The following is a 27475-nucleotide window of genomic DNA, read 5'->3' as shown; positions in this document are numbered from 1 at the left end:
ATTTTATTCTTAAATAGATACAACATGTGTACCTATGGTTTATTATTATTGCCTTTTATAAATATACATATTTGCATGTGCCACGACAAATTCATATTTTACATAATCACTATAGACATACATAGTTGATATTACACGTTTTTTTTGTTATTGAATTAGAATAAATTGGCTTATTATCAATAATAAAAAGTTCATATTTTGTTACTTATAATCGATATAATTTTAAAATTAAAAAAAAACTTGTTATTAATCTTGATTAAGATTTATTAGTAGATTTAATATAATATATATATTCTCATTTTAAATAAGCTATAGGCATATATATAATCACACGGTACATATTATCATATTTGTTGCATCCCACGGATAATTGACAGAAATAATTACTAAGTTTTTTATTTCGTTTATACTTTATACTTTATAGTTTATAGTTATAATAAATTATGTTGATTTTATGTTCACTTTAAATTTTGGATTTAAAAACTGATTTTATAGCATTACATTTGATTTCTTTAAATGTTTCAAAAATATAATTGAAGCGTGTATTTTGCTGCATTATAAAGAGATTACGGTGTAATACATTGAAAGATTTAAAACACGTTGTTCCGTGTTTATTTACTTGATACATTTTTCTTAATACTTACTTTTAGGTTCTGAGCGGAGCAAAGGAATATTGATTTTACCATGATGTATGTGTTTTTTTTTTTGTGTGTGTCTGTCATCACGTTTGGGGCAATAAAAGTGCTTCGATTTTCGACTTCAGTACTTCGTTCGATTAGAAAGTGAATCTAGTTGGTACTTTGGGGGATCAAAAGTAAAAAATGTTTAATGTTTTTCTAAATAATCGAGATAAACAAACTAAAAATTAAGGGAAAAACGGGAAATTTTACGCACAATCAGTTTTCGACAAAATTGATTTTGGTTTTTGATGTGACTTTAAAACAAATGATCATTGATACATGTAATTTTCACAAAATTTTTATATGAGTATATTCTATCCACCAAGCAATTTTCAAAAAATGTCGACTTAAGTTAAACTATTCATTGTCATATGCTGCAGTTTTCGATCATTATTAGTTTTTTTTAAAATTAATATCGATAAAAATTTATTTGTTGTGTAGAAAAGCTTAAAAATTTAATTCAAGACACCTAACACATTGTTACAATATCAGTTGAAAAATATTAAAAATACATTCGCACGATTTGTTTTTATAAGCATTTAAAGTTCAAATTTTGACTAAATACGAAAAAATTACGGAAATGTTCAAATTATCTTAGATAGAAACTCATAAAAGTTTTTCTTTTTAAATCTAAGATTTGAAAATTTAATACAAAGTTCCTAACATATTTTTACAATAGGAGTTGAAAAATAAAAGAAATATATTGTCAAAATTTTTTTTTTTATAAGCATTCAAAGTTTGAATTTTGACAACATACGTAAAAATCATGAAAATTCGAAAATTATTTTTGTAGAAATTCATAAAAAATTTCTTTTTAAATTTATAAGATTTGAAAATTTTTAATAATATATAACTTACCCGTTTTTTTACTTTTCTTTGTTTATAATGCTGAAATTTGAAAGATATATTTGTATTGATTGTAGTTTATTACACAACATCAAAATTAAATAAATAATAAATTCAATATATTTGTAATATTTCTATTCTCCCGTATTGACTGGATCTCGTGTTAACTTTAGGTATCTTAGTATATGACATTAAGGTTTTTCTTTTTGTTTTTATGTTTTTAGTACTATCCTGCCGAAGATGGTCAAGAAAATTCTTGTGGCAGAGAAGGCTGGGGATCTGTAGAAGCCACTGAAATGGTTTTAAATAATTTGTTCTACATCACAGCCAAGGTAATCATTTTAATCTTTCTTAAACTAAGTATAATATACTATCTGATTTTGTTTCAAAATTATTTATTTTGTGTAGTGTATAATTTAAGATATAAAACGACATACTGATTATAAGTTTAAATACAGATATCATATATTAGTGTAGATACAACTAATAATACTTATAAACCTAAACGAGTAAATGGTAATTAATGTATTGATTATTAATTAGAAAAATTAGCATAGGAGCTATATTCAATTTAATTAAATAACAATAATTTCGTTACATTTTTTCGCGGATTTTTTTGTGTTTATGTGTCTCAAATTTAATTTATTTTTGTAAATATGCAACTAACCATATGTTTATTTATTAAATTAATTGATTTTAATAGCGTTTGTACTTTGTATGGTTTATAATTTATAGTTCGCCGACGAGCATCCTAAAGACATCGAAGACGTGTGGTCAACGCTGTGTATATGTTGGCCCAATAATCTAAAAGTTATCATTCGGTATTTGGTCATTTTAAGTGGTATGGCGCCCCACGAACTCTTACCATACGTGAGTATATCAATAAAATTTTTATAATTTAATATAGTTCATGTCTTTAACTTGAACCTAGGGATAAATATTTTAAGTGCTTTATGATTCGGCCATTTTAATGAAACTTACTATTAAAATAAATACATATTTATTATTTATATATAGCATGTATAATATGTACATTAAACTCTGACATATAGAACATAGGTGCACCAGAAGGGGGAAATTTAATGAATGTTTAGCTATTAGTGCATCTAGATGTGAGGAAGAAAAACTTAATAACAAATAAGTACAATCTGATAAAGGAAATTAACTATAATGTGAAATTTAATATTTAGTACATTTTCTTTTTATATTAGTATAAGTATTCACATGAGCAGTTTTGACAAAAAAAAAAAAAAAAACTGAAAATCACTACATATTTTTTTATGTGAGGACATAAATCCGAGACTATATAATGTCAATGGATAAAAAGCTCATACGGATTATTTGAATTTAATAAAAAAAATTATTATTATAGTAATAATTTACATGGTGAATATTACAATTGTTCTTAAAATAATATTAACTACCAATTTTATCGAGTGCCTACTCGTGATTGCGACTAATTACTTTGTATCTTTTCTTATAAGTTTAACGAAGAGTGTGTGTTATTATTATTAATTTATTTTCTTCTTCATAATAATGTACACCGTCTGCACATTGATTTTGTCTCCGCCGAACAGGTGGTAGATTTTCTCGTTTGACATGTGCGTGCGCTGGCGATTTATGAGCGCTTCAATCCTCCCCGGAATTTATGTTTGGAATATTTATAAGCATGTCGTTAAAATACATTATAATTATAATTATACAATTATAATGATATTATGTTTTATTACAAATTTTTCGTCTGTAGTGTGACACCACACGAATGTCTTAATTTTACGATATTATTTTAACGTACAATTAATGTAAGTATGCTATTTGTTGAACACGATGCACGTCGACGGCTGCTCAGGCGAAACGCGTCACGCTGTATCTAGCCCGGTCCAGGCCGGACAGGCTGCTGGACGAAATGATGACCGAACTCCAGACCGTGGAGACGCTCAACTGTCTGATCGAGCGGATGGAGACGCCGCCGTTCTACCGGTTGACTAGCATGAGAAAGACGTCCGGCATGGGGACATGTTCGAACAACGCGTCGGCCGTGGCCAACGGCGGCGCGGGCACCGGATCGGTCGGTAGCGGCGGCGTCGGCAGCGGGGTCGCAGACATGTCGTCGACCAACGTCAACGAGAACGAGACGGAGCACACCACGTCACACGCTTCCGCCGGTATGATACACACGAAGAGACACAGCGGCGACGACCCGTCCAAAATCGGGTACGATATTATCATATTACCTACCTATATTATATTATAATATTGGGCGTCAGTCGTTTCCGCCAAAAATCTTTACACCAAAATATTCACGAATAAGGTTCGATTTTTGTTTCCGCCAAATCTGTTTCTATACCTACCTGACTAGTGTATTGAATTATAGTTTGGGAACCATTTAGAGATATCCTGGATCCACTGCGAGGAGGTGGTTATCATTGATCCCCAAAACATTTTTTGACTTTATTTTGTGATTCGATTTTCAAAAATTTGAATTTGAATTAAATTGAGTTGAACCAAATTAATATATTTAATAAATATATAGTCAAATATTTCTGAGAATGCCATAAATTATTTATTACTTCGAATAATTTTGTAGCATACACCTTTTTAAAGGCTTATTTAGAACGATACGTTGTTATGAACATTGGAAATTAAATCGTTTTTATTTTATTAATGTATGATTAAAATATCCGTGAAATTATTCTGATCTTGATTACAGTGACACTATTTCACGTGATATAAATTAGATCGATTAATATTAATATTTTCAATCTCAAATGGTTTATCCCGAATCCCGACGTACATCGATGATCGATAGCACTGCAGATAGACTTTAGGGGTTCTCAAACACCATCTCAATAATATAAGTAGAAATAGATTTGGCGGAAACAAAAATCGCATTTTTGGCGGATAATATTATATTAAAAGGATGTGATACCCGCACGTGTTGTCTCCGTCTTACAAGTGCGTAACATACCAAATTTTACGCTCAGAAGAACACCACGTGTATAGCTCTGTTGATTTAAAATTTAGAGTGAATTATCCTGTAATAAAATTTAAGGTAAGATTATTATCTAGACAACCCCATAGGCTTTTTATCATATTTTAATTTTAAAGCGAGTTATGAGTATTTTATGATGTAAAAACAACACATGCGGATATCACGTCCTCTTAAGTTGCAGGTTTAACGTATAGGCGATGTAGGCACGTGCGCTAGTGCAGGTGTGCGACTTCCCGTTAATATTCCCAAGACCAGGAATTTCTCGGGAATTGAATAATAAGTTATTTAATATTGTTCATGTTATTATGTTTCAATGTTTGATTAGGTAATTGTATACCTATAACGGCTATAACCTATAGTTATTAATGATTAACTCAGCATCACAGCGCTTAGAATTGCAATTTAAAGTTTTAACGCTTCACGATCAAATCGATTTTTTTCTTTATAACGACTTTGTGTGTTCAAGCGATTCACGAACCACGCCCACCCCATGTTTTCTAATAACTGATAAATTTAAATTATTTAATTAAATGTATACCCCATTAAAAGAATATAGCTACCTATATACAGACTTATTTTTAAAACGTGAACCAATCTTCTTTGCTACGTGAGATGATTTGTGTTTTGAAAATATTGATGTATCTTAATAAAAATGTGACCGATTTCTCATTATTATATAGATTAATCTTTAAAAACCGTTTTTCAAAAACATAAAAAATGTAATATACTCGTAACACCTTTTACAATATCTGGAACATTTTTACAAATTATAAAATATTGGAGGAGATTAAAATGTTCAAGCCATTTTTGCAATCACGTCTTCTAAAGTCCAAACTCATTATTGTGGATATATTATCCTTCATACACAAAGTTAAATTACTCAAGTATTCGAATTTCAATTTGGATACATCAAAATTATTGAAAAAGGCATCTGACTCACGGTTACGGCTTATAGAGAAAAAAAGGGTGATTACAATTGGAAAATAAAAAGTGAGTCAAGTCACAAAACACTTCTTATAAATCTATAAATAGATTATTCTATAATATAGATATGATATGGATTTAAAATATTCATTATAGAATGGGGATTATGGGGGGATGAATATCATATTACCATCCTTGGTGAAACGTGTATTATATCCTCTGCATATATTTTTGACTTCAACGTTTCTAGTTAAATTACTTTCGCTATAATACAATTTTAGGTATTCCCCATTTTTTAGGAAATACTGTTTACAAAATATTACAAAATGTAGTTACAAAATCATGTATATATTTTGTATAAAATATAAATCGAATTCCACCTAAGGAATCATATGGAATGTTCTTTTTTATCTTTGCTTTATTTACCGCGTACCAACAGAATCCGTTTGTAAAGTAAGATTTTAATATACAATAAGACTGAGCATCACTAATATATCCGCCTGTATAATCTCTATAAATTTAAAGCGACTCATATAATGACACCAAATTCATGTATTTTACTTTTCTATTTTATAATGGATTTATTCTGTCTAAACATTTAAAATATACACTATTTTGTTAACATATTTAGTAATTTATAACTTATATAAAAAAAAAAAAAAACGTAAATTGTAAAACTTTAACATAATCTCAAGATATAACTTTAATAACATATAGGTAGAGAATACTAACACAATTCACGTAATTAAATCAACACTAAAGGAATTTTTCCGACTATAGTTACAGTATAATATTAAATTATAAGTCTATAATTAAACCTAATAGATTGAGTGTATATACGTTGATAAAAAAAGAAATAGTATCAACTTGTAGATAAACTTTTTATTATTTTCTTTATTAGTAATTTTTGCAATCTGTTTTTACAAATTTATGATGAGGAAAAAGTAGTTATTTATTAATTAGGTGACTTTTACGTATGAGTGAATAAGAAGTACCCATTGGTCGTAATAACTTGACTTAAAAAAATGAAAAACTGTTTTACTCCATATAATGTTTTTCATTTTAAATAGCAATAATTAAGTGAAAATAAATTTAAATATTATTTTTTTTTTTTAAATTAGATAAAATTGTTATTTGAAATATTTATAATAACTGTTTCAAAGTCTATTTTTGTAAGTACTAAGAAATAATTCTAAAAATTCTAAAAAATCTTTCTGTTGCTATTAATTATTGATGTTTTTCCTAATTTTTTTTCAAAAATAGGTAATGCATAATAACCATTACTAAATATTTCTTTTAATGATAATAGTTACGTTTCAAAAAAAAAAAAAAATGTTTCGAGTATATAAATTATAACTAAAATTTAAAAATGTAAAGTAAAACAATAAAATAAACTTTAAATGCTTTGAGTATTCACAGTTAAATATAATGTAAAACAATAAAAAATAAAGTATTTTTTTTTTTTTATTGAGCATATTTACATCGACAACAAAGGCCATTAGTTACACTTATTTATACAGTAATTATATAATATAATATATATTGATACAATGGAAAGTTTGGATAAAACATTTTTTTTTTTTAATTAAGTAATTTTTACTTAAATTACGAAGCATAAAAGCAGTTTGTTTAGGTAGTAAAAATACTATTGTTAGAATGAAACCACGGGAAAATTATTGTTTAGCAAATTAAAACGATTATCGTTTATATTATTATATTAAAGGATCGATAATATGTTAATATTATTGTATGAATACTATATTAATATAAAACAATATATATTTTTATTACCGAATGTATTTAACCTTAGCATGTATTCCATAAGACTAGTGTTCAATTAATTTTCCTAATAAATTATTATACGAGTAAGTAGCCTATTTATAATTTTATTCAACCGTTATTAATTTGTTGGTTTATTATAAGTGTTAATACGTAATTTATTTATTAATTAATTTATTTTGTTTGTATATATAAAATTTAATATATACTAATTAACGCCAAACGGCTTTTATACAGTATGGATAAAGATATTACAAAACAAATAAAGTATACTTTAATTTTTAAATATATAACAATGCATTATTTTATAAATTTAGAACATCTCAAATAATCAATTGATTACGAATAACAATTTAGTTAATAATGAACTATATAATTATTTTTATTTTTATAAATCATATAAATCAATTGTACAATTAAATTGAATGTAGAAAATTTATACTTAAAATGTAACAAAAAAAATTTCTTTTACTAATGGCCTAGTTGACGAGGTACTTTGATCAATAAAAAAAAAAAAATTATATAAATCATGAAGCGCCAAAATAATAATTTTTTTCTGATGGACGCTAACAAGATATATGGTATTATTTTACACTGGTCATATACATTTCATAATAAAGGTGACGAACCTATAGCATGCGTGCCGAAGTGGCAACATGAAATTTTCACATATCGCAAAAATATTTTTTTTCAATGGCTTATTCACAAAATTATCTACTATTTGTGAAAAATTAAATCATAAATTATAAGAGTTAACTCACTTCCATAATATTTTGTTCTTGAAAAAAATTCACTCATTCCAAATAAGCTTAATATTCGCGTCAACATATGTATATATACGTATATATATCAACATATAGTACCTAATATGTGAATTTGTTTTCCACAATTGATTATTTAAAATCAATACGTAAAAATAATGTATTTTTTAATGAAACTTATGCTGCTTATTTCATTAAAATATTAAGACAAACAGCAGATGATATTAAAACAATTTCAAAGAACTTTTTTAAGACTTTTATCACCCTGAAAAAATTACTTATATCGGTACTTCCTATATGAACACATATTACTGGCACATTATTAGCCCGTGACTAGAAAAGTATTTTCCACCCCTGTTATATAGTATAAATTAAAAATAAATGGTGCCAACTTCATCATACATAATACAATTATGCATCTTAGTATCCTGCATAATTCTTATGCATTTCGGTTGGACGTTTGATATGATATGGCGCATTGTTGCATGCGTTTTCTTTAAGTGCAAGCAACAATATTATTCAATTTTATTGTTATTACACAGATTAATCATTTTAACGTATAGCATTCATCATCATAGTTAATGTTTGTATTTTTAAAAGAAAACATTTTTTTTTTTTAATACATATAATTATATATTTTTTTTTACATTTGATATTTGAAAGCTTAGTTTTACTAATATTATTGCTGTTTTTAGAGCAGATTACGGGCTTTAATTTGAGCATCATATTTTATGATTAACATTTGAAATTGATTTTAGATAAAAATGTATGACATGTTGTTTAAAGTATGGTTATAGGTACCTATCTGTGCTAAACTGACAAAAACCAAATGGAACATTTCCCGACTACAACAGTTATTAGTAAACCTTCTTTATCACTATATATACATAGTTGGTCGATACCAAAAGCATTTTCATGGCGATTTTTTTCTAAAATATTTTATTTTTTGCAAATATTTAATCGAGAGAAATCTGAATTTAGAATTTTATTGTAGATTTAAAACTCATGCATTTATTCAGCTACACCTAAAGATATATTTTTCTCAAAACAGAGGTTGTTTTTAAGGGTATCGATTGAATCTATATGGACTATATATTATGATAAAATATACGATAAGAGTGAATTATACTGCGAGTTATTTCATGAGTATTTTGCATGTTAAAATTATGCACATTTTAACACGTTTGCGATATGATTGCTGTCTTCCACAACTTTGAAATAGTGAATATCCGATCGTCATTCTTTATAATATACATTTAATAGAATGTTATTTTATGCACATTTAATTTATTACTAAGATTTAGTTTTCTGAAAAAAGTCGAAATAATAAATTCAAAACCAATTTTCATTAGACCTGCCTAGGTATTAACAGATATTTGTGTATATACATACAAATGATTTTTTTGCACAAATCTTAATTTTTAAATTACTTAACCAAATTTACCCACCTACTTCTTAGTTTGAAATAAATTACCGATAAAATTCAATGTTATATTAATTATTTTCAAAAACAGTTGTTATAGACACAGTTATTTAAATTTTAAACAATAATACAATGATTTAATATACCTATACTTCATTATATTAGTTTTTATTTTGTCAATTAATTTTACTGTTTCACAACACTCATTATTTTATTTACTGTAAGATTGTTAGTTGGACATAGTTCAACGCACAAATATTTTTAACTGTCTTTGTTTTGTTTTTTTTTTTTTTGCATGGTTATTAGTTATAATACTAAACTAAGAAGGTATTATCAAAAACTTATAAGAAAAAACAGCTTTATATATTTTCGTTGAAAATTATACGTATACTTTAATTAAATTCATAACTTTAAAATAGTTCTTATAAAAACGTAATTTATTCGGTTTTACTTTTATTATTATAGCGTTTAATTTCATTTTAAATATGCGAATAAACTTTATGAAGATGTTTAATAATATTATAGTATATATTATTATCATATCATAATGATAATATAATATGTATGTATCGTAACTAAAACTTGTCTTATTTTTACAGTATTTAAAACCATAATGATATAAATTAATATATGTGTAGTAGTTATTTATTATGGTTTTTTTTTTTATTATTATTATTGATCTGAAATATACATCGACAACTAGGCTATTAATACACGAATTTTTGATTACATTGTTAGTATTTTAGTATTTACATGATTACATTAAATTAATTTTTACAATTCTGTTTTTTTTTTAAGAATAAGATTAAGCTTTTAACGTCCTGTGGGTTTGGTCCTAGTGGTTGAAAAATTTGTTCTAGCTGAGATGTGGTCAGTGGCGGCGCTAGGCGTGGGCGGTGTGGGCCATTGCCCACGGCCTCACACCTCAAAGGGCCTCGCGTTCCATAGGGCTTTATAATTAACCATAGAGAAATATGACAGAAGTTAAAAAAATTTTTAAAAGGGCCTCTTTAAGTCTACTTCGCCCACATGTAACTTTTACCTCGCCACGCCACTGGATGTGGTATTGATTTCGATACTGGTTTTATTATGTTTTATTTAGAGTCAATACTGGTTTTTTAGACAATCATATTTCAATAATTTGAACAAATAAAATGAACCCAGTATTATATAAGCAGTGATTTAAGGTAGCGCGTGTAGTTCAGAGTTAACTTCATTTTTAAGCACGATTAAAATACATTACCGAACATTTGCAAGACTCAAACCAACATAAAAACATTTTTTTCATAGTACACTTTTTATAGTTTGGAAAGACATTATAATTATTATTATAAAATATTATCCTTTTATCTTTACGGATTGAACACATTTTTACTAAAATTCGAAAATGCGGGTCCTGCGACGGCCTCCATAACAATATAAAGTTCAATCTTCGAAAGGCCACTATTTGTATAATGTACCTGATCCTACAACTATGCGACGGTCGGGTGTAGTTAAGTTTGTACTATATAAAGTATACACATATATACTCACCATGGTATATAAATACCTATATTAAAGTATTTACACACAGCATACCAAAATTATGTTATTATACCTTTCACATTATTTGTTTATAATAGTATGTGTGTATTGCAGTAAAATATTATTAATATTTGCACTACAACGTAAAATGTTATGAAAAATAAATATTTATCACGAATATCAAGTGATTGTACAACAGTAGCGGATTTAGCGTCAGGCAAAGTAGGCAGTTGCCTAGGGCGGCAAATTTTTAGGGGCGGCAATTTTAGGCCAATATTTTATTGAAAATACACTCTAGGTTTCTTTTTGATTTTCTTATGTACGGTGATTACTTTGAAGGATGGAAAATGAAAATGTTTAATATTTGTATAACATAATATTCTTGTTAATATAATTTCTTCATTATTTTATAATACTAATACATAACAATAAACGTCCAAGTAAATAATCGAACGACTGCCGGAACGTATATTATCTAAATACTAACCATAGATTACATATTTCGTTATTTTGTTTTTTTACTATGTCGTAATGGGGCTGCAAAAAAAAATTTGTCTAGGGGCGGCAATTGTGTAAATCCGTCTCTGAGGTACAACTTCGTATTCTTTGTGGATTTATAAAACGCTTATACTAACTATGATTAAGAGTATACCTATATGCGTCTTGATTAATAAACGCATTTACCTACACTAAATTCGTAAAAATATCATTTAATGTTCCAACGGGGTACGATTAACATAGTCTTGTACCTATATACCTACACGCTTTTGTCGTTTCGTATGATGGTAATTTTTATACCTGCCATAACTGCTGAGGTAATTCAACCGGCTAAGCTCTCGATTTAAACAAGTACATATTTTATGACGTTGTGCTTTATAAAATATGTCTTCTTTAATCTTTCGAGTTTACCGAGAACGATATTGTTGTAATGTTTTGTTAATGAGTTTGTACTTTTGATGTTGATCGGTGATCAGGCAAACTCCGGGATCTCATATATGATCTTCAGTTAAATGAAGCAGGAAGTTATGATATAAATAATAGGCGCACGCATTACGATATTACATTTAAAGTTAATGAACTACACTACTACACCATATGCTATAGGTACACCACTCTTGAACTTTATTACAAAACTAAAAGGAAATCAGATAAAACAATTCACCCGCGAATTATCGAGAACATATTATACGACAAAGAAAACGTTGTTCTTATGAATATTTGGTGTAATCTCATCATATAAAGTTAAGTATACTCAGAAGTTTACATTCGGTGTTCTTATTTATTTAGTGACAGAAAAAAAAATGTACATTAGTTTTTGGCACTTCTTTATAGTATATTAACCACAATTTTCATTGTGCTTTTTTTTAATGTTACGCTTATTTCGTCTGTTCACATACCTATAATTTATTTGAGCTAGATTAGTGTGCCTAGCTATTGTTTATATGTTAGGTACTGTCAATGTCCGCAATTGATGAATGCTGACAGTCACCAGGCGAATGTTAACATACACCTAATAAATTGGTGAATGTTGAACAATTTGAAATAATACAGAGATTTACTAGTGGATGTTGACATTTACGTTAGGATTTTGGTCAATGTTGACATAGGTAGGTAGTACTGGTAGTAGGTACGTATTCGCACATATAATATTATAGTATTATAGTAGGTACTATTGTTGAATATATCATATAATATCATAAAATAGAAACAACATATTATGTTTTATTAAATCAAATAATAATAATAATAATAATTTTTTTTTTTTTTTTGTAAGGAGAACCCGCGGCAACATAGGCCATTGGGTGTGTGGTAGTACGGTAGGGGTTATTTTTATATATTTGTTTGTAGGTTTTTAAGTGGATAGGGTTGTAACACGTGTTTGTGTATGTGTGGCAAGGATATTTTGCTGAAAATCCCGGGTGGTCACCCATCCGGGAGCTAACAACTGCGGCCGGTACGTACGCTCGGTACGTTTCCACAGATTGAGCGTACGACCGCGCCTCACCAAGCCACAATAATTATTATTATAAGGAATTTAAATTATGATTATTTTATATTATTACTTATATAACAGCATGACAAACTGTCATGACAATTGTACTTTATAAAATGGCAACATTTCTACAGCTGCCCTTTTTTGTAGATATAATTGTTTATTCAGATGAAATAAGAGTAGTTGGTACAGGTAAAAAACATTTGATCAAAATTATCAATTTGTACAATATCTAATACTGCAGCATATAGGTACTAGATAGTATATGATACTATTTTTTTAATTTTTAAACTTCCGTTATTCCTAAATAAGATTAAATAATATCGACATTCACCAATATCGTTGTATAAATGTCGACATTCACTAGTGAACGTTTACTAAAATCACAAATGTTATCAATAAGCAAACATTCACTAATGATTTTGGTGCACGACGACGTTAACCGGTGACTGTCAGCATTCACCAACCGCGGACATTCACAATAACATATACATATTATGATTGCCCTAATCGTACGTATTATTATGCATTAAATCCTTTTAACAATTTACCTTGTAAACAAGAGATAACCTTAAGATGAGAGATGTACAGAAATTCAGTAGGGTAATACATGTAGGTAGGTACTAATAATCGAATCTACCAACATTTTTTATTAGTAATTATAAATATCGGAGAATAAATCATTGAAGCGTCCATAAAATGATCATGAGCTGAGATTGTGTTTAACGCAAAAAATTTCAAGATTTCGTCAAATACCTTTATAAAAAGCGTTATATGAAGCTTTTAGAGCTTTTTAAATGTTCCAAAAAGTGTTAATCGAAAACAACCGCGCAAAAAAAAACTTGATTGTAAAATCAATACCTATACTTCTCCCTCTCTGATAAACATTTAAAATAACTAATAAGTAACCATTATGTTGAAAATAATCTGCTACAGTTATTACAAAAATATGCATTCTAAACCAACACAATTGGTACTTGTACTACATTTACCTAAAAACTATCTAAACCAAAGTAATTCTTATTTATTTTTATATTAAAACGTTAATACAACTTTATCTGCAATTTCTTCATTTATGATTATTATTAGAATTTTTAGCTGTTAACTGTTAAAGGGTCGACGAAGCAATTATTTAAAAATAGTTCAAATCGAGCAGTTTATGTGTTTATCTAAATATAAAGCCAGTTTACTAGTGTAGTAGTGTGGTAGGTACTTACTAAGTAATATATATATATATGCTTATACCTACCGCGTCTAACCTTATGATGAGTTAAGACGGATTGCCCATTAAATGAAGTTGTGTGGTATTTTATTTGTTATTTAACAAAAGTAAAAATAATTATTAAAAATTGTAATTATTATAAGACTTTGTTCTAAATGAATAGTGATAACAAATTATTGTCTTTAAAATTTAAATATATTCCAATATACTTAATAGACTCAAATTCTGTTAAAATAATTTTTACCCTCAACCTTTATTATATTCATAAAATGTTGTACAGTAATGCGAATTTTAAAACTTAATTTATTGAACATTAAATTTAATTTTCGTAATTATTATAATTTTACAACAGCTTATTATGGACAGTGGAAATTACAAATTATATTAAATATCATGATCATGAATTCATAATGTTTGGATTTATTCAGATACGACTCATTTATAATTAGACAAAATATTATGTTCGTTTTAAGCATTAAATGAAAGACACGCTTAAATAAGAGTAATTAATTAATGTAATGTTGGAAGTAATGCTGTTAAAACCAGTGAGCTTATATGCTAATTAAATAATATGATTAATAAACGACGCGTTCACATAATAAACTTATTGCAAATATACTTTATTGAAGTCATTAATTGAGAGGTATTTTTAAGATTTCTATTTACCTGCTCATATAAGTTTATTTCATAATATTATTCTCAAATAAAAAAAAGGTTAAATATTATTTTGTTTTATAAATATAAATATATGTTATATTATATATTTTTAGTATTTACATAATAATCAATGGCCTTATAATATTGCCGCACAATATAATTTATGGTGACTTTTAATTGATTTAAAATATATATGCATGTTTGAAAGTATCGAGATAAATGATTGTTGCCGTTCTTAGTTTTTTGTAATATTTTAAATTGATAAATTTGTGCCCATTCAACTATGTCCACCCGAGTAAAAAATTATGATGTGATTAATATCTAAAGTATAATCATTTATGCTTTTATGTTATGAAAAATTTATGTTGTATGAAATTTCTGTTTTTACACATTTTTTTCTAGATCTTGTAAATCAGATTCGACAGCCAAATCCATTCCGAGATTTCCGTCAAATCGCAAGAGTTCTAAATGGCAACGAACACTTGGGGCTCAGTCAATACTGCAAGATGAAATACAAAGTCCTGTTGAAGATTCTGAGGTAATACTATTTTTTCGTTTTGCATAGATTTTATAACATAAGTTTGAGTTGATTGAAACGTTATCTTAATTATTAATGAAAAATCATACATTATATTACCTATTTATTATTTGTGTACTTAAAAATATTTAAAAAACAACAAACGGTTTTATGATAAGAGATCTTATAAATCTAATCTAATAAAAATTTTTTAGATGAGTTATGACAGATTATCGCCCAATTACGGTGACTTTCCTCAACCTCATCCGTTACCTATGCCCGAATACGGAGGATATTTTGCTCCTTTAAAAGAATATCTACCGACTAATATTCCGTCGAGCAGTGGTTTTCACAGGTAAGACAAATTATAATTTCATTTCATCTTTAAAATTTGAAGAAAAAACATAAAATCTAAGGTTTGCGATAAATGTAAAAGATTTACATATTATGAGTGTTGGTTGTTGTGGGTATCAGTCGTAACCTATAGGTGAGCTCAACATGCTGAAAAAATTAAATTTTGGAGGTGGTTTCTATAGTTGGGGTTCTGTTATCTTATAAATCGTTGAAAACTAAAAAAATAAAATAAATACAAAATTGATTGTCATTTTTTTGTAAGTCAAAAAATATTATTTACATGGATTTTAAACTACTTTTTTAAAAATTTATATTACATTTAAACAAAAGTCACATTTGACTCAAAAAATTAATTAAATAACAAGATAGATAAGGATGTAGCATTACTATATTTATTTATTTTTCATTTTTTATATTTATATTAATAAACAATGTTAATAATAGGATTTTAAACTTATTACCACCATAACGTATATTATTTGCACACAAAAATATATTTTTAAAATATTTAGACTTATTTTAAGCGTGATGTATTCAATACCATTCAAATGTATCTTGTGTTATTTTACGTAATTTTTTTTTACACGTCAATATTATGATTTGGTTTTCCACTATCACTGATACTAAATTAATAGATAATGACGACGAGTATTAGTATTAATCAACGTTGTTGACTTGAAGGTAAGTAATTATATCAACCTAAATTAATTATACCCACCACGGGTGCCCGGTCCCACCGTGTAATTATCAATATACAAGTATAAAATATTCTTTGATAATATATAAAATAAGCTGACCATCCACGTTCACAGTCATCATTCGTAATAAATTATTTTTCATTGAAATCAAACATTATACATTTTTCTATGCCAAAAAAACACTTTATACTTTTACTTTATGGCAGAACGGTTTTCCTTGTTCTTTGTGTACCTATATTAATTAATTTGGTTCTCTTCAAATACTTTAAATAGCGTATACGTATTTAAGATTGACAATTTCAATGATATAATTGAATTTACTTATTTCGAAATTGTTGTAATGATAGGTTATGGACAGCTTACATTTTCAATAATTTAAAAAAAAAATCAAATTGTTTTTATTTTTATTTAAAATAAAATATTAAAATATTAAAACCCCCGCAAAACATTAAATTCCATTTTAACATTGACGTTTTAAAATTAAAAATTTTAATTAACATCGAAAACGTTTATTTTAATTATTTAATAGGGGATAAAAATCCTTTGGGTTTTAAATTATGAAGTAATCATTATGCAGTATGCGTATGTCCTACGTCAATTGCTAAGTAAATTCTGCTTTGTATAGATTGTCAACTTAATTTTAGACTCTGAACGAAGTGAAGAATGTATTATTCATTAAAACTGAAATTTATTTAAATTAATTAGATTAGATACTTCAGTCTTCGATTAATTATAAATTAAAATAGTAATTAAATATGTAGTTATTATAGATTCTTCACTAAAAAAAATTGATAAAATTTAAAAATATTGTATGTTTAAAATATGTTAGTTTCTGAAAAATATTTATTTGTATTTTTCTATAAAATTACATAAATAGTATTGTTAAAGAGTCATTTTTTATTTTTATTTTTTTTTGTATTAGTTTTATGACATGTACAAAAAATTTTGTTTTCAACATTTTCTATTGTTAAAAAAAAATAATTTTCTATTCATAAAACAGCATACATAATATTATAGGCACTAAGACATACTTAACTTGACGTTATTCTCGTAATTTGTTAATTTTTTTTAATGAACATTATTTAAACAATAAATGCAATGTTATCAATATTTATTTATTGATCTTTAAACATTTTCATCGGATTTTCACGTCAGTTTAAATATTTTCTACCTGTAATGTTTTTTAGATGCAACATTGCTGTCATGTTACTAAAAGATTTACCATCCGACTCGCTTGACATAGACTGGTCCATTCATATGCCTTTGATGCTGCACATCGCATTATTAGGCATGGATCATAGTCGTCCATTAGTACACCAACATTGCAAACAATTGTTGCTGAACTTGTTACTAGTCTTGGCTAACAACTCAGACCAACTGACAATCGCTCAAGTTCTTTTGAACCGTGGTACAATTCACCTCAGTCTTGGATTGCCAACGCCACCAGTACCTGTCACCCAACATAATTTTACAGGTAAATGTGCTGAATTCATAATAGTTATAGACACGATTCCTGTTTATTTGGCTAATGTTACTTTGATAAAAAAAAAAAATACGACACTGCAGTTTGTTGTTCTGATAACGAACTAATGATAAACAGAGTGTTCACACTGAAAAGTACCTCCAAATATGTCATTCGTACAACCTTAGCTCGAAACGGGTTAAAAGAACATCTAAGTTTATACACGTTTTGAGATACACGACTTGCTATTTATTTTTAAATAGCAGTGCACATTTTTTATCTACAGATTTGGAAAGAAATTTTTTGTGTGTGTCTGTGTACAGCATAACTAATCGAAATAATGCTTCAATTTCAAACATTGGGGGTGGTTTTCGATGTAAAAGTGAATATCTTGGTGCATTTTTTTTTTTTTTTTAGATATTTATAGACAACTGAAATTTTCAATTTTTCTGAAACTTTTTTTGAAGTGCATACATTTTTTTGGCCCTATCAAAAAACTTGAAAATTTAATACAATGTTCCTCATAAGTTATTCTTATAGTGATTAAAAAATTTTAAGAATAAATAGGCACAATTTTTTTTTATAAGCATTTATAGTTCAAATTTTTATGAAATCTATGGAAAACGTGAAAATTTGCAAGTAATTTTGAAGTTGAAAAATCATAAAATTTTTTGTGTTTATAACTAAAGATTAAAAATACAACACTAAGTTTTCCGTTAGTTTTTCTTCAAGTAGCTATAAAGAAAACTCGAAGCATCATTATAGGAAAAACTTTAAGTGCGTTTGAATTTAAAATTTTTATGAAATCACGTAACGATAACGATTTATCCTCAAACCAGGTATATGTATATCTATGATATTATAAGGTATTATGAATTATGATAACTACATGCAATGTTTTTGGAAAAATTGATTAACCATGCCTTATGCTAACGCGTCCTAAATGAAAAATAAAATATTTATTTCAAAATAGAATATATCCTATAGACTGACAAATCATCTCCGTTCAGAATCGTTTTTCGTATACAATGATACCTATCATTGCATTCAAATCTAACCTACCCTAGTCAGAGGTCCACCCCATCACCTAATGTACAGCAGAGCAACATCCACTTACCCGCTCTTTTTAATTTGAAAATGAACAGAGTTGGAGTAAATTAGAATGTACAAAACATTTGTTGTTTTTAGCTATATTTTATCTATATGCGTTCATTTTATACTTGAAAATCTAAATATTCCCATAACGTTAAATGATTATTTGTACACAGAGTAGGTAAACATCAATGCTTAATTAATGATTAGATCTTAATAAATAATTTTGCGCGTTCGTAAAGGGTTAAAATGTTGACGTTTTCACAAAATGCATTTTTCGATACTCTGTGTACGCTCCCGAATACCTCATTTCGATCTGAAGTCTCAAAGTTGAAATATTTAGTGGAATCACGTCTCGTAAACACACTGCAGTATATCTTTACAAGTTCTTCGATTTTTGACTTCAGTACCTCGTTCGATCAGAAAGTGAATCTGGTTGGTATTTTATGGAGTCAAAAGTAAAAAATTCTAAATAATCGGAATAAACAAACTAAAAATTAAGGAAAAACGGAAAATTTTACGCACAATCAGTTTTCGACAAAATCGATTTTGGTTTTTGATGTAACTTAAAACGAATTACCATAGATACATGAAATTGTTACACAAAATGTTTATATAAGTATATATTCTATTCGCCATGCAATTTTCAAAAATGTTCGACTTAAGTTGAACTATTCATTGGTATATATGCAGTTTTCGATCATTATTAGTTTTTAGATTCTGAACGAAGTGATGAATGTATTGATTTTACAATAATGTGTGTTTTTTTTGTTTTTTGTTTTTTTTTTTTTTTGTGTCTGTGTACAGCATAACTAGTCGAAATAATACTTCGATTTCAAACTTTGGGGGTGGTTTCCGATGTAAAATTGAAGATCCTTGGTGCATTATAAAGGTCAAAAGTAAACATTTTCCAACAGTTTTCAAAAAAATCGAGAAAACCAAAAAAAAAAATGACAGAAAAACGGGAATTTTTACGCAAAACCCGTTTTCGACCAATTCGATATTTTTATATGGTTGTTATTCAAAAACTAATCACTGTAAATACTTAACTGGGCCCACCATACTCATAACATCAAAATTAAACTAAACACTCGTCTTCGTTCCCTTAAATTCTTCTTTAACGCAAAATCAAAACTTACACTTCACACTAAACTAAACCTATATAAAACCCTCCTTAAACCCATTTGGATGTATGGAATCCAAATATGGGGCTCTGCAAAAAAGTCACATATAAATAAAATTCAAATAACCCAAAATAAGTTATTTCGTTTAATAACAAAGGCTCCTTTCTATGTATCCAATCAAACTTTACACTCAGACCTAAAAATGAACACAGTGTTAGAAACCGCTACCAAGTCTTACTCTCGTTACTACAACTCTCTCTTCGACCACCCTAACATCCTAGCTAAAAATTTAACCAATCCAATGCCTGGCAACCCTCCCAAAAGATTGAAAAGAAAGTGGTGCCGCGACCTACTTTTATAATTTAACCTTACGACTCTGACCTGGAGTGTCACCAGTGGGTGGCTTCTCCTTCATATTTTTCTGGCTGTAATCTTAATTTGTTAACACTTAAGCTTATTATACATAACTTGTATAGATTGTTTAACTCAAATAAAAAAAAAAAAAAAAAATTTGTAGACAACTGAAATTTTCAATTTTTCTGAAAAAATTTTTTGAAGGGTTGATAAAATTTTTTGGCCCTATCAAAATACTTGAAAATTGAATACAAAGTTCCCCATAAGTTATTCTTATAGTAATTAAAAAATTATAAAAATACATAGGCACAATTTTTTTTTATTAACATTTGAAGTTCAAATATTGACAAAAATTCGTTAAAACCATGAATATTTTTTTTGTGTCTGTCATCTCGTTTTGGGACAGTAAAAGTGCTTAGATTTTTTATTTTAGTACCTTATTCGATAAGAAAGCGAATCTAGTTGGCACTTTGGTGGTCAAAAGTAAAATATTCTTATATTTTTTTCAAAATAATCGGGATAAACAAACTAAAAATTAAGGGAAAAACGGGAAATTTTACGCACAATAAGTTTTCGACAAAATCGATTTTGATTATTGATGTAACTTTAAAACAAATTACCATTGATACATGCAATTTTCACCGAATGTTTTTATAAGTATATTCTAATGGCCATGAAATTTTCAAAAATGTTTGACTTATGTTGTACTATTCATAGGTATATGCAATTTTCGATCATTATTAGTTTTTTTTTAAATTAATATCGATAAAAATGTATTTGTTTGGTAGAAAAGCTTGAAAAATTAATACAAGGTTCCTAACATATTGTAACAACAGCAGTTGAAAAATAAAATAAATTCATGCGCACATTTTTTTTTTTTTATAAGCATTCAAAGTTTGAATTTTGGCAAAATATATAAAAATCACAAAAATTCGCAAATTATTTTAAGCTAGAAATTCATAAAAAATTTTCTTTTTAAATCTTAGATAGAACATTTAATACAAGATTCCTTACAAGTTTGTCAATCTTTATCACAAAAAAAATGTTCACCAGATATTCAAATTACATTTTTATGAGCGTTTGAAATTTAAATTTTTACAACATTGGATTTTCACTAGATTTCACATTTAGCGATTTAAGATTTTCTTATTTCGATGCAACTGTAAAACAAATGACCGCAGATACTTGAAATTTTCACTGAATGTTTATATAGACATTTTCTATATTAGTTAAAATTTTAAAAATGTTTTGATTTGTATTGAGCTGTTTACTGACATTTTAATTTTTCAACTTTTTAAATTTTTTTTTTCTATAAATATCGATAAAAATTTATTTGTTGGGTAGAAAAGCTTGAAAATTTAATATAATGCTTCTAACACATAGTAACAATATCCGTTGAAAAATAAAATAAATTCATGGCCACAATTTTTTCTCATAAGCATTTAAAGTTAAAATTTTGCCTAATATGTAAAATTACGGCAATGTTCAAACTGTCTTAGATAGAAATTCATAAAAGTTTTTATTTTTATATCTGAGACTTGAAAATTAAATACAAGGCTCTTAACATATTTTTGCAATAGCAGTTGAAAAATAAAATAAATATTTAATTACAATTTTTTTTTACAAGCATTCAAATTTTAATTTTGACAACATACGTAAAAATCATAAAAATTCGCAAATTTTATTATTTTAAGCTAAAAATTCATAAAAATGTTTCTTTTTAAACCTAAGATTTGAAAATGTTTAATAATCTATAATATATCCTTGACAGATAAACCGTCTCTGCTCAGTATCGTTTTTCGTGTACAATGATATAATATCATTGGATTCAAATTTAATTCCATCCATTACAGTAACCCACTTGTAAGTAACCTACTGTACAGCAGAGTGACATCCACGACTTATCCGCTTTTTTTTTGTACTGTGAATTTATGTTGTATTTTTTTATTATTCTAAAGTTGTATAACACAAATAAATTAAAAAATTCTAATATGCCCTACAAATCACGACTGCCATTTTTTGACCCTGTAAATTTAATTACATAACTTGGATGCGTAATGGTAATATATTTGCTAACAAAGTAAGATTGATATAAGAAACTGTGTGTGTATTTAATACTTCCCCTGGTATAGGTATCGTAATATTCTTACGTTCATAATATTATGTTTTATGAAACTTTTTATTTCGCTTTTACACTTAAAAGTTTCGTAATAGATTTGGCACTTACTTTCCTTACAATATATCTAAGTGGGTTTTTTTTTAAATAATAATTCTGACTTAAACTTGAGACTTACTTTGTTATAATAATTCATATAATTTCTTTTGTTTAATTTTGAGAACAAGAATTGAAATTGATTCATAATTGTATCATAAATAATATGTCTTCATCGACAGAAATTAAAAAATATATTCCTTTATAGCTTTGTTTTCTATATTTAAATTAATCTAAATAATTAAATGTTGATACAACTATAATAGTATAATATGTTATATTGCTTTTAAAAACGTTTCAATCGATTTTGGTAATATATTTTTTTAAAGTTATCAATTACAAAAAAAAATACTAACGTCCTTATGAATATGATTTATTTCTGGAATACTATAATTTAAACATTTGGAAATTAAAAGTATTAATTAAAATTAGTAGATACCTAGGTATATTTACTACTAAGACTTTGGTTAAAGTATAAATTACATTTCTTTTATTAATCATTCGATAAAATAGCTAATTTATTATCAACGTGGAGATTATTGATTAACCCGTATAAGTAGCCGTGTTCAACAAAATAATTAATAATTAATTGTTTAGGTACTGATATCGTTGACAAGTCTAAATTTATAAAATATCGCTTATTATAATTTTATTCTTGTTGCCAAATGTGTATCTTATTTTGCTACTTAATTTAAATGTTTATTTGTAAATTAAAACGTGCTTGTCATCGATATCGATTATGGTAAATTATTAGTTTTATTTGTTATCATCCATATGTTTTTGGAAATTACGAAACTTTAATAAAAAAAACACCAACCTAAAAAAACTAATTATCAATATATATTTATGTATAAATATAATATACAATACATAATCTTAATGTAATTATTAATTACTTTTCATTACTTTATGATCTTCATTTTATTAATATAACATATTAAAAATTTATTGTATTGCTGTAGCTTAACATTTTATTATACCGAACATTATAGACGGATAAATATAGAATGGTAGTTATTAAAATTTTATTTGGATTTGGCATATAACACTTATGTTTAATATGTGCTATAAATCTGGTAGGAAATTAAATCTTAATGTACGATGTACGATAATGTATTGTAATAACTTAATGCTGCTCGATATAATAGTTTTAATATTCAAATAATCCTTCACTCAGTGCAAATTATTTAAAAAATATTTTGCATAAGATGATTTGCTTTTATAGTATTGATTTGTTATTAAGCTTCTATCTAAATAAACTACTTATAACAAAACGAAATTAATGTTACAGAAGCCGACGAATCGTTTGACAGTTATTTGCAAACACCTATTGGGACCAGTTACTCACAATCCACTAGTCTGGTTGTCCTGCCTTCTCCTTGTGGTAAGTGTACAGTATAATTTTAAGTTTCCTATATTCAGTCTATCATACGCCAGTATAATAACGGCCGCCCAACCAATATCCAGTATTAAAGATTCAACGTCAAACATTTAAAATCAACTCAAAACATTATTAAATCCATTAATCTCTCTAAAACCGTAATTTGAAGCTAACTCAAAACCATATTCCCATAAAATTCATTATTTCTAACTTTAAATATCTTATCCACAAGCCTCATTAAAATTATCTACAATCCCCATATTATATTAGATAAAAACCGAAAAACATTAACTAACCGTAATGAAATTGTAATCTAAAACTTGCATTACTTGCAATACCATACACTATATGCAGAAACATTTTAATTTCAATAAATAAATAAAAAAGTTTTCTATGTGTCATCGTACAAAACATTATTTTTAGAAGATGATGCTTCGACAGTGATATTGGGAATGGATCAACTAAATCCCCCGACCCCGAATGTGACCATTAAAGAAATCGTCAAGTCTCTGATCGATTTTATTTCCTCTAGGTAAGACATTACATTTTTTTTCTGGTTGATTCGACCTGTATCAACTCTTTTTAATTATTAATTATTATTAACTGGTTATCGGCGTGTTTAGGGGAGATCAACCGCTCTGGCATTATGAAGATATAACGGCCAAAGTGTGGTCCATTCGCAGTGGTGAACAATTGGACGTTTTTCTTCAGCACATTCTCAGAGTGTTCCACGAATTTCTTCCGCATGCTTTGATAAGCGAACGATGGGCACAAACAGCGATTCAGTTGGGACTTTCTTGTTCGTCGAGACATTACGCTGGACGGTCATTACAGGTATACAGGAACTTTTATTTGAAACACACTAACCAATTTCGAACCATTTTAGACTTAATAGGCAATAAATGTATGCACTTTAAATAATATGGTTCATATAGTTCATATATATTTGAAATCTCGAAAATATTATAAATGATTGTGAATTTTTTACTGTTGTTGATGTTTTTAGATACCTATCATGTTAATTCTATTAGGCGCGCGTGTAATAATGTAGTGAACTTGAAAACACCCCAACACCATAATATCATGGCCACCTCTCCACAATCATTCGATGGGTTTAAAGTAGAAGAAAAGGTGCATCCTTCCCTTGAGCTTTGGCTATGATTTCTTTTAAATACAACAATTATGCTTTAGTCTTAATTCTCATAAAATGCATATACAAGGTGTAACAGATAGAGCTGACTAAAAATAAAATAAAAAATATACTAATTAAACCTATGACAAACATTGTTAATATTATATAATGATTAAATAATTTAAGAAATATTCTCATTTCAGCAAATTCTCAAAAATCATATTTTTAAAAAAATTATTAGGTACCAAATCAATTTTATCAAAAACATATTGATATTTTAAAAAATTCTAAAAAATAAACTACTTGACTTAGATAAATCTTTTTACCATCAAAATTATTTTTATAATCAGATTCACAAATTAGCTGTTTTGAATTTGTCTAAAAAAATTTAAATCAAATTTTAAATTTTTTATTTTCATTACTAAAAAATTAACGTAAAAATTAATCAATTTTACATATAGCCCTAGCGTCTTTTAATGATAAATAAAAAAAAAGTTAAAAATATTAATTGGAACAAAAGTCAGTTCTTTCTGTTACACCTTGTATATAAAGTATTATTCCGGTTACAGATCGTCATCAAAGAATCAAATTAAATATTGATAAGTGGTAACTGTACTGTTTTAGAACTATTTTTTGATGGTTTTTCGTTTTATTACTTCTTTAAGTACCTATGAAAGTAATATTAAAGTTTAATATGATATTAATAAAATCCTGCGAGATCACGTCGCGGCAACTAAGGTGCATATCTACCACGGTCATACTGCAGTTATTGCCCACGCTACGGATTGCGCTTATGGGAATGAACGCGATTTCATTTGCCTTTTAATGCCGTTCTTTAGAATTGATCGATTTCCACATGACAGTATGGTATAGTAATATGTGTGACGTGTGTGCAGGTTCATTGTGTCTATATAAGCTTGTAAATTATAAGGAATTGTCGAGGTTATAGGACCTAGTTACAAAGGTTTTTGTTATCTGTTCAACTATTACGACCCCGCCAAAGCTCCCCAGTGAAGGGGACAGCACTTCAGGCTAAAATGGTATAAGATAACTCAATTATAGAATATATTTTAGTGTATATAGGTAGAACATTAGACCAACTTACGATAGTTTATTATATACTTATTGGCAATATTCGAGTGCAACCTTTTATAAATCGTTATTCGCCTCCGGTAAACTTAATCAAGTGTAAGAATATAATAATCAATATTTTTGTTATTTTCAGTTTATAATTAAATGTTGAGCGTACGCTAATGTATGATATATACTCAATTACAACATGGCTTTATAACAAACGTTGTTGGCGTAAACATTGTTATTAGATTCTGAGCGGACCGAAGAATGTATTGAATTTATAATGACATGTTTGTTTTATTTACACTATTTCTAGTAAATAAAAAGCTCCGAGATAGATTAAGAGAGAGATAGAGAGAGAGAGAGAGAGAGAGAGAGAGAGAGAGAGAGAGAGAGATCTTTGGTTAAAATTGATATAAGAGGAGCAGATCATTATGAGAAACTTGTTGTACTAAGTGTTTGATTCGTAATCAAAACAATTGTGTCTATCATACATAATATTATATAAATACTTGATATTTATGTTTTATATATTTTCAAGTAAGGTACCATACGTTATTTGATATTTATATACCGTCATTGTATGTATTATAATGTATTATATTGTAAATTCCAAATTAAATTATAATACACTAAGGGCTCGTATTACGATAGTTGAACTCCGATTAAACCACGGAATTCGGCCAGTAAAATCAGTGGTTCAAGCATAACCGCGGTTTAAACTATGATTGTTAAACGGGTCCTAAGTGGAATTAATTTCCGTCAGTAACATAATTATTATAAATCGAAGAGGTCAAAAATTTAAAATACCTATAAATAAGGCCAAAACATTTTTTAAATTTATGTCATGTATAAATCTAGAAAAATGATATGAGAAAATGTTTGGTGAAAATATCAAAACAAGCGATTTTCGTTTGAAGTTGAATTTTTTTTATTAAACTTAATAATCTACTTGAATGGATTGTCCATTTAAACGTTAAATTAAAACATTTTATTTTTGTTCTCCCAAAGATTTTTAGAGCTTTGCGCATTCCAATCACGAGCCGAATGCTTTCGGAGATACTGTCAAGATTAATCGAAACCGTCGCCGAACAGGGCGAAGACATGCAGGTTAGTTTTTAAATCTGTTTATATTGGTATTTATATTTATATATGTTGAAGTTTCGTGTATTTTTTTTCTATTTAATTATTAGTAAAATATTATTTACTCTTAAATTAAAAAAAAAAAATGCACCGTATTACATTTTATCGTCATACGTAATATTATATTATAT

General features: G+C 27.2%; 1 protein-coding gene across 4 annotated transcripts in view; it reads left to right on the top strand.

Moving 5' to 3' along the window:
• The window catches only part of LOC107162620 (microtubule binding protein furry), a 108566-nt gene that overhangs the window by 61259 nt on the left and 19832 nt on the right, over positions 1 to 27475 (top strand). For 3 of the 4 annotated variants that reach the window (XM_015509601.2, XM_089229298.1, XM_015509599.2), the window contains 10 exons: positions 1751 to 1858; positions 2262 to 2396; positions 3376 to 3740; positions 15204 to 15339; positions 15534 to 15673; positions 17558 to 17844; positions 23906 to 23998; positions 24419 to 24527; positions 24619 to 24829; positions 27213 to 27311. In XM_015509601.2, the coding sequence (XP_015365087.2) occupies positions 1751 to 1858; positions 2262 to 2396; positions 3376 to 3740; positions 15204 to 15339; positions 15534 to 15673; positions 17558 to 17844; positions 23906 to 23998; positions 24419 to 24527; positions 24619 to 24829; positions 27213 to 27311 (1683 nt within the window). The remainder of the gene's footprint in view (positions 1 to 1750; positions 1859 to 2261; positions 2397 to 3375; positions 3741 to 15203; positions 15340 to 15533; positions 15674 to 17557; positions 17845 to 23905; positions 23999 to 24418; positions 24528 to 24618; positions 24830 to 27212; positions 27312 to 27475) is intronic. The other variant, XM_015509600.2, reaches the window with a different exon arrangement.

This window comes from Diuraphis noxia, unplaced genomic scaffold (assembly GCF_037042655.1).
Source record: "Diuraphis noxia isolate RWA-SAM2 unplaced genomic scaffold, SU_Dnox_SAM2 contig0005, whole genome shotgun sequence".
In the NCBI taxonomy this organism is placed as follows: Eukaryota; Metazoa; Arthropoda; class Insecta; order Hemiptera; family Aphididae; genus Diuraphis; species Diuraphis noxia.
Note: the sequence above shows the minus strand (reverse complement) of the source record. Positions and strands in the feature narration are given on the sequence as shown.